General features: G+C 39.6%; 2 protein-coding genes across 2 annotated transcripts in view; both read right to left on the minus strand.

Annotated features, from left to right (window-relative positions):
• Window positions 1-422: 422 nt before the first annotated feature.
• Window positions 423-4529, minus strand: LOC110064350 (lathosterol oxidase-like). Its single transcript, XM_089294072.1, has one exon. The coding sequence runs from the start codon at window positions 4430-4432 to the stop codon at window positions 3596-3598; it is 837 nt and encodes a 278-aa protein (XP_089150198.1). The 5' UTR covers window positions 4433-4529; the 3' UTR covers window positions 423-3595.
• A 2596-nt stretch (window positions 4530-7125) lies between these two features.
• LOC110064348 (uncharacterized) overlaps window positions 7126-8522 on the minus strand; it is a 5168-nt gene continuing 3771 nt past the window's right edge. The window contains exon 4 of the mRNA XM_020771388.2: window positions 7126-7377. Within this exon, the coding sequence (XP_020627047.2) occupies window positions 7265-7377 (113 nt within the window). The 3' untranslated portion in view covers window positions 7126-7264. The remainder of the gene's footprint in view (window positions 7378-8522) is intronic.

Raw genomic sequence — 8522 nt, forward strand, 5'->3', positions numbered from 1 at the left:
ATTATTGGATGGTGCAATTCAAGAGTTTTCATTGGCTTAGTCAGCACGGTATATGAGCCTTCATACCATGCTCTACAAGTATGCTAGGTGAACACGTAATTTTTTGGGGTGCTAAATCTCTTTTTAGTTAATTTTAGTTTTCTATATTTTTGCTCCTCGTTGGCCATCTATCATTTCATACCCAACATGCACCTGTTGAATAATTGTTAAATAACTGGATAAACAGAATATAGGTATGTAAAACGTACACAGGGTCTGGGTTATAACACTTTGCAGGCCTTCATGTACAAATTCCTGTGTTGGAGTTGTGCCAAGGGGACCACTAGCCAATCATAGCTTTCCTCAACATTGTTCCCAGGGAATCTCTTCTTCTCACCCCCAGAAGCAAGAGGGGGAGGGGAAAACAGGAAAGACCCTGGAAATAAGCGAACAAGAAAACGGCTTTATTTCACAGCAGTGCAAAAGCTTGAAATGGCACAAATTATAATAATATATAGACTTTGGCCAGCCTAAAAGCATAGCTCCTGGGCCGGGTTGTTCAGAGCTCGATTAAGCTAACCCAGGAAAAGGTAGAGTTTTGATTTGAGTTTTTTAACTTTGTGGTGAGGTTTTCTGTATATTGTTTGGCTTTCTGTTTTGAGTTTTAATAATCACCATATACATAAAACAAAGCAGCGAAAAACATTTGTATAGAAGAATAAGTTATACTTTGGTGAACTTTTAATCCTGGGTTAGCGTTAACTGGCTTCCAAACAATTCTGTCCAGCTGTTTTCAACAAATTAACCTGACATGAGCCCGTGATCCAATCAAAAACCAGCACTTCAACTTCAAAAAACACATGACCTCGATGAGCTGTAAACTTGAGCCTGCGATGTGCTTACATGATGCTGGTCAGCGGATACCTTATTGTGACAGGTGTCAGTTGATCACAACATGGATGTCCAATATCAAAGAAGTACACAGTAAACCAAGGCTGCATGTCTCTGTCAACCTATTATTTGGAGCGTGGCCACCATGTTGTGTAACTCCGTTGTCGTCATTGTCGCCGTCATGCATATGCGCCCACGAGCAATACCGCTAGCCATGATAACCATGAGAAAATCAACTCATGGGTTTCCTTTTCTTTCCTATATGAGTATGGGGCTCTGCTTGGCGGCCCTTTGGGTGGTCGGAGCTCCGCTATAAAAGAATTACATTTTTAAGACAACATTCACTATACATTAAACCTAGGCCTGCTTTCAAGATAAGTCTGTTGTTTCATGTAAAAGCCTGACATGACACACATTTCAACTATTTATCAATCATTGGTGTCAAACATGAAAAACTACACTGCCTGTCAAACATGGACACACAAAAGGATACATTACAGTTTTACATGCCATTTCTGTTTGTAAAATATATACTTTACCACAATTTATAATTCTACAAGCTCATCCTTAGCAGTGCAAGTTTCACTGCACTGTGTTAATGCAGAGGTCAGTGGCATTTGATCATATAACACTAAGTTCATTCATTTTTCCAAGTCAAATCTGAGTCCAAGTCACAAAGCCAATTTATAATTGATTGTTCTAACTTCTTCTTGTGGTCTCCCATATGGTGGATGGTGGGTAGGAGACAGTAAGCAACTAAAGACCAACATTTCTCTGAGCTTACTGCACCTTTCAATAACATGCAGACTTTCAAATTCAAAGCTCATTTTACCAACAAATGCGTTTTTCACTACCGTCAATCAAATGTTCGGTGGCTCCTCCCAACTTCCAACTATGTTGTCTAAACTGCACTCAACGATTTGATTTGATTTGATTTCTGCATGCTCAGCAGTAGCTGGAAGCTGGGAGGAGCCACCTAACATTTGATTGACGGTAACGAAAAACGCATTTGTCGGTTGAGCTTTGAATTTTAGAGACCGCATGTAATTGATAGGTGCAGTAAAAGCACTTTGGCAGACCAAATAGCACAACCTGGTCAACCTTAATAGCTCAGTTGTTTCTCAAAAAGCTCTGGCTAGCTTGAACGGTATTCTGGTTAGCCTAAATAGCTCCATCCCAAGACAGACGAATGCTTAACTTGACCTGACCTGACTTGGCCACTTAACTCGGACCTGGACTTCATTCAGGCTCAGATTTCACTCCACCAACTGACTGACTCAGTACAAACACAACAAATTGCAGTGGAATCTTGATCTAGTGAACTTCTATCTAACGAAGTCCTCGATCGGTATGACAAACAATATTCTTTACCCTAGTAATGTATGGAAGAGAACCCTGATAAAACTAAACTTCATTATAGCAAACATACTTTGCCAGTACCTCAGCCTTTCGTTATACCGGTGGGAAGGTTTCCCATATGAAAAGGGCGGTGATACTTGTAATTTTGCTTAAATCAAGGATTCTGGTCTCACTTATAGCATTCAGGACAAAACACAACTATTTTTTGCTGCCATAGTACCTTTTAGGGTGCACTCAAAGAAATAATAATAATGAAAAAATGCTCTTATTTCTGTTTTTAAGCTTGGTCTCCCAACAGGCCCTCAAGTTCGGTCTACTAACACAGGTTCCCTTTCTAAACAACAGCTAATAACCGAGCCTAATTCCATTTCAAGTGGTATCTTTTAGCAGTCAAATAAGGTTTGAGAAATGCCCAGATTGGTCTCTTAAGGGGTTTAATTCAAATTTCCTGATGAGCATCCCCGGCTTTTTCATATGTGAGTTCCCCTACCAGATTCATTATATCAAGGTACCACTGTACTTGCTAATGATTATGTCCTTGTATAATACTGCTAATCGATCGTGATTGATTCACGAGATCACGTGTGTCCAATTACAGGTATCCAATTTGAATTCTTCGTAATTGGATACCTGTAATTGGATACCCACATGATTTGCACGTCAATTACGTACGCTTTATTGGCTTCCTTCGTAATGTTTTGTACAGTTTTCAAAACTTATGAAAAGCGCTACAGACGATTTTGTTTAAAAGAAGTTCCAATTAGTTAGTAATTGGACCTCATGTCTTTCAATTCAGGGAGTAATCGTGCTTGTAATTTCAAATTGGCCTCACGCTCAACCAATTTTGAAATTACTCGTGCAATTAGTCCTTGAATTGTACTCCACTTGGTCCAGTTACTATTACAAATTATACAAAACAACAAGGTATACAGCTGTCCAATCAAGAAGTCACACATTGTGAAAACCACTACATATACACCCATAATATATGACTGGCCATTTACCCCACTGTCATGAACCAAAAGAATTCAGCTAAGGATCCTGGTGAGAACAGAAAGCAATATTTTGAGGAACCAGAAGCAAATCACGGTCACGGCAAGAAAGGTTTGAAAAGTTAGAGTTCTCTGGTTGTCCGCAAATATAGCTTGGCATTGCTTGAAAAATCTCCAAATTGAAAAAGATCTAGATGCCTGGAGACGAATGGTTTCAGGTAGCGGTGACAAGGTGTAATATTCCAATGTTTACATTCTTGTATTAAATTAGGTTGAATAGGCATGAAATGATATACTTTGTATATGGCGCGCGCCGTCTCTGCACATAAACAAGCAAAACTTCATGTCACAACTATTTGCTCTATTTGCGACCATTACTCCATTTTGCCTTCATTTTTCCTCAGATCATCGATAGGAGCCTTTCCTTGGAAAGCGTTTGGATGACGAAACGAGCCACCGATACGATCCCACAAAGTGAAATATTGTCCATAGTTACAGTTGTAGAGTAAATGATGATCGGTATGGTGAGCGGATCCGTTGATAACGGGTCGCAGCATCTCGGGAACTCTGTAGTCTCCATCGTGAATCGACACCGTCCAAATATTGACGAAAACGAAAAGCGTCAGGTAAACATATTTGTTCAAAGGGAATAAGAAGGGGAACAAGTGATACGGCAGGCTCTGAAGAAAACCATCTACAGGATGAAATGCGTGACTTGCAAATGGAGTTGGCACTTTCCATCGGTGATGAACCTTGTGCAAATACTGGTACACAGAGCGATGGTGCAATCCGCGATGGATCCAGTAAATTAATGAGTCGGTGAATACAAGAAAGCTAATAACACTGAAGAAGATGTCCCCGAGAAAATGTGGCCAGGCGAAGTCTGATGGAAGATACAGTCGGCTGTACCCGCGTACCTCTAAAAGGAAGAGCAAAGCTGTGGGAAAGCTCATGAATGGAGTAGATTTCAAGGTCACCATTATTTCTTTTTGAATCTGGTTCTCTAGAATCAGCGGGTGCTGCATAAGCATGCGATCGAACACGAAGAGGAAGCTGAAAGATGCGAGGCAAAAATACAAGATCACGCCTCCGAAGTTTGCCACGAGAAACAATGAAACAAATTGCCTGAGTAAATCATTTTCAGGCCACGTGGTAGGATAAATGTACGGTGTAAATAGATAATGATCGAGAAAGTCGAGAACGAGATCCATTTTAAGTTAATTCTCCCAAATCTTTCGAGAGATTTGTAACCAGACAGGCGTTTGCATGCAAGCTCTGCATGCAAGCTCTCGAGCTGAGCATTCAACCTTGAACAAGGCGAAATGTGATTGGATAACTTTCCGGCCATACCATTTAAGCCAATCAAAATAGCCGTTACACTTGAAAGGACAAAGTTTATATCTTTCGTGACAAGCAAGCGTGTGGTAAGGTAACAATGTAACTGTGCGTGCTGCGAATAAATATTTGAAGGATAATAAACACAACAGCCTCCAGTTAGCGCGAAAATATGCTCGGATATTTGTCCTTGGAAATCGTCTGTTCCTCAAAATTCGTTTCTCGGAACAGAGCCCTGATGTCCACGAACCCCAGGTGAGGGCAGCGGGGGGGGGGGGGGGGGGGGGGAGGGTGGTTAATCCCTTAAATGGGCTATATGTAGGTGGTTTTTAGCCGTTTTGGTCAGAAATAGGGCATAGTTTTTGCATTCTAGTCTTGAATTCGGTATGTTTTTTAGAATAAGTTACGTTTTACAATGTACTCATTATCCCATCAACAAAAACCCTTCACAATGCAACTGAACCAGGTGACTTAGGGCCTGTTTACAAGGAGAGAGAGTTACCCTAGCAAGCAGGTTAGCCTAGTACTCACACATTTCCTCTTTTTTTCTTCTTCATGTTTACAAGGCAGCTGGGGTTACCCGGGTAGGTGGGTAGGCAGTTTACCCTATCTGCATGCAAGGGTTACCCTGGCAGGTGGGTTAACTTTTTCCCTTGTTAACACTCCGGCTAGGGTTAACCCGCCTACATGGGTTAACTTTCTATTATTGTTTCCAGACTCTTTGATTGTAACCGCACATCAGGTTGTCCCGGGTTGTAGGGTTACCCTACCTGTGAAATTTTGCCTGTAAACTTTAGCCTGCGTAGCAAGCGTTTCCGTGGGGTTTGGGAGTAAAGAAAGAACACCGAAAATCCCATTCCTCAATCTTTCTTTACTCCCAAACCCCATGGAAACGCTTGCTACGCGGGCTATGTAAACCTGGGCTATTTTTTGCCCTCCAGCTAGGGTTAACCTGCTTACTAGGGTAACCCTCCCTCCTTGTAAACAGGCTCTAATTATTATAGGACTGGTCTGAAAGACAGTATTCATTTAAGGGTCGGGTCAAAAACCCCTCTGACAATAATGCACTTCCCCTCCCTCACTGCAAAGTTACCCCCCAACATGAACTTTACCAGTATCCATTTCAGCATCTGGGCCAAGTTTGTTCAAAAGAGGGTTAATCCAAGACATGGTGTAGCTTTTCCAAGAACTGGATTGTGTAGTTCCAGGAAATATCTTTACCTCTCCCACAGAAGGGATTTTTTGTAAGAACCCTCACCCTCTGAAAATTTCAATTAAGCTTCATAGATCTTTTTACCTTTTCTTTGGTGTTACAGAATCCCCAACCCACAGGAAATTCCAATCCCTTGATGATGATGTGGTGGGGGGGGGGGGGGGGGAAGGTATGGATATTTTCTGAAACTACACAATGACCTTCCTCCCTTGGTTTAACAGTTGATGTGATGCCTAATCACCTTTACCAACTTAAAAAAGATGATGATCAACTCAACCTTCAGTTAAAATTGATCTGCACACTAGTTCTGCTGTTCAAAGGTAGCCTCAGGGTAAACAGCAGGTTAAATTGAACCCACCTTGCAACAAGTACAAGGCTGCTTTTCAGCATTCAGTGCAGGCAAGAGTTAGAAAGACTTTAAAAATGTTACCTTCCATGAAATTTGGCCATATTTATTTTAATGGTTTCACAGACAAAAAACTACAACGGAAGTATGACAGTTGTAATTTTCCCTACCAAACTTTGTTTTTTTTTTATCTCTGAATAACCATTAGTTACCTTTTTCTGGAGAATATACAACTTCTCTATAAATCTACTTTCTCAGAAAACCCTGATAATTTTCATACATTAAAGTTGTGCTTTCTTGTGTACTTGCATGGTGAATTGACTTCTAGGGGAGCCATTTTGGTGTAGTACTGGTAAAAGGTAAGCCATTTCAACATATTTCCACTGTTAAAATCCACTGCAAATACATTTGAGAAAAAAATTTCTTCCAATGAAATAAGCAACAACTCCCTACCCCACCCCCACCTAAAAAAGCAATCATTATATAAGCCTACCAAACAATGCTTTTGAAGAGATACAAGCCCAGGGGTTATTATCAGAATGTTATGACATAAACCACATTCTACTGGTTTTCCTCTGGAGTTGAAACCTAGGACAATCACAGAAATACTTCTCCCCTTGGGAGAAGACGGTGAAAAGTATATTGAACCTGGGCCAATCACAGAAATAGTTCTCCCCTCAGACAAAGCCAGTGAAAGGTAGAGTGCAATAGTTGAATCCAGGGTTCCTGGACTCAAGAGACTCATCATATGGGACCCTGATTTCTAAAAATCATGACTGTAATTCCTCGCCACATCCTGTTTAATTCTTGTTTTTATCATGACAATACCTCAAGACCAACAATTGTTGTAAAAGACCTATTACTATTTTTTTTTAAGAATGCAACTAAAATAAGCACAATGCACAGGGAGGAAAACAGATAAGGACAGATTTAGACATTTCACATTTTCATAAGCCATGAAATTTCACTCCACTGTAAAGACAGGAATTGCAATTAATACTTAACAGATATCTTGGAAAAACACCTTTATTTAACATAACATTATATATACATAAACTTACTTACACTGCAACCTAATTGCTTGAAACATTTACATGATGGGTTGAAATAATGTAAGACTTTTAAAGGATTCACTGAAGTAACAAACTGCTATCTATATCCCAAGCGCTTCTTTTCTTTCGCTTTTTTCTTGACAACTTCTATATTACGATCTTTCCAAGTGCTTTTCCTTAGTTTGATTGGTCGATTACCAATATATTTTCCTGAAAAAGAGAAAAATAAATATTTTTTTGTGACACCAATCAAATAAGATAGAAGGAAAAGGAGAAATATGTTTTACTACTGGACGACTGGAAAATTGAATAGAATAGTCATTCAATACTTATTTAGCAAATACTATTCCACTTTTAGATTATCTAACCTATAAAGTTCACAGGACAAGCAAAATAGGAGACATGGTTTATGGGAGCTTAATTTCTCATTCCATAGTTTAACAGATCTGTAACAACTTGTTGATACACCACTTATTTCTTACATGCTCATTTCCCACATTTCTTTACCTGCCCCCAAGGGGTTCAGAAAACTACAACAAAACTCATAAAACATCTGCCCATATTATCTGAAAACTATGGACTACATGTAAGGTGTATTTAATTTTTTATAAGTAAGAAAACCAAACAGAAATATGTACTAAATAAAAATCACATAATCTATTCAAGTGTTGAAGTGTTTGGCACTGCTGTACTAATAGACCATATCCGTATTCCTGGCATTGAACTGGATCTAGCTTACAACTGAGTCTAATATGGGGAGTCTTGTCAACTGTTCACGACAGTGATCTCTTTTGATGACATTCCCCTGCATGAGCCTCTATTGCAAGCTACAATCCTAGCCAAATGTCCTTGGGACTCTAGGTCCAATACCAAGGACACAAAATTAATATGGCCTGTTGGGGACATATTGTACTACACTTTTGACAATGAATGGTTTACAGTCTCACCTTTACATCTTCTGAATCTTTCCTCACAACACTGTTTCATATAAATTAATAACAACAACAACTATGTATTGTTGCAATAACATTACTTATAATCCATCAAATATTTCTGCTCGCACGCGATAGGTCTAAATGCATGGCGTGACTGAATATTCCCCAACAAAAACTGGGGAATACCCGAGTGATATTCCCTGATTTTCAAAACCGTACATGTTGTGAAAAATATTTGAAGGACAATAAACACAATAGCCTCCATTTCGTGCAAAAATATGCTTGTGTATTTGCCCTTTGACATTATCTGTTCCTCAAAGCTCACAGTTTTCCTTAGCTTTGCTCTCAGAAAACTGTTTGCTTCTCAGAACAGATAATGTCTGCGGACAAACATTCGAGCATATTTCCAAGTCAAATGGA

Source organism: Orbicella faveolata, unplaced genomic scaffold (assembly GCF_042242905.1).
Source record: "Orbicella faveolata isolate gen_17 unplaced genomic scaffold, um_ofav_v1 contig_25, whole genome shotgun sequence".
Lineage (NCBI taxonomy): Eukaryota > Metazoa > Cnidaria > Anthozoa > Scleractinia > Merulinidae > Orbicella > Orbicella faveolata.

Coding starts and splice junctions, on each gene's coding strand:
- LOC110064350 (XM_089294072.1), bottom strand. CDS start 4,432: ATGGATCTCGTTCTCGACTTTCTCGATCATTATCTATTTACACCGTAC.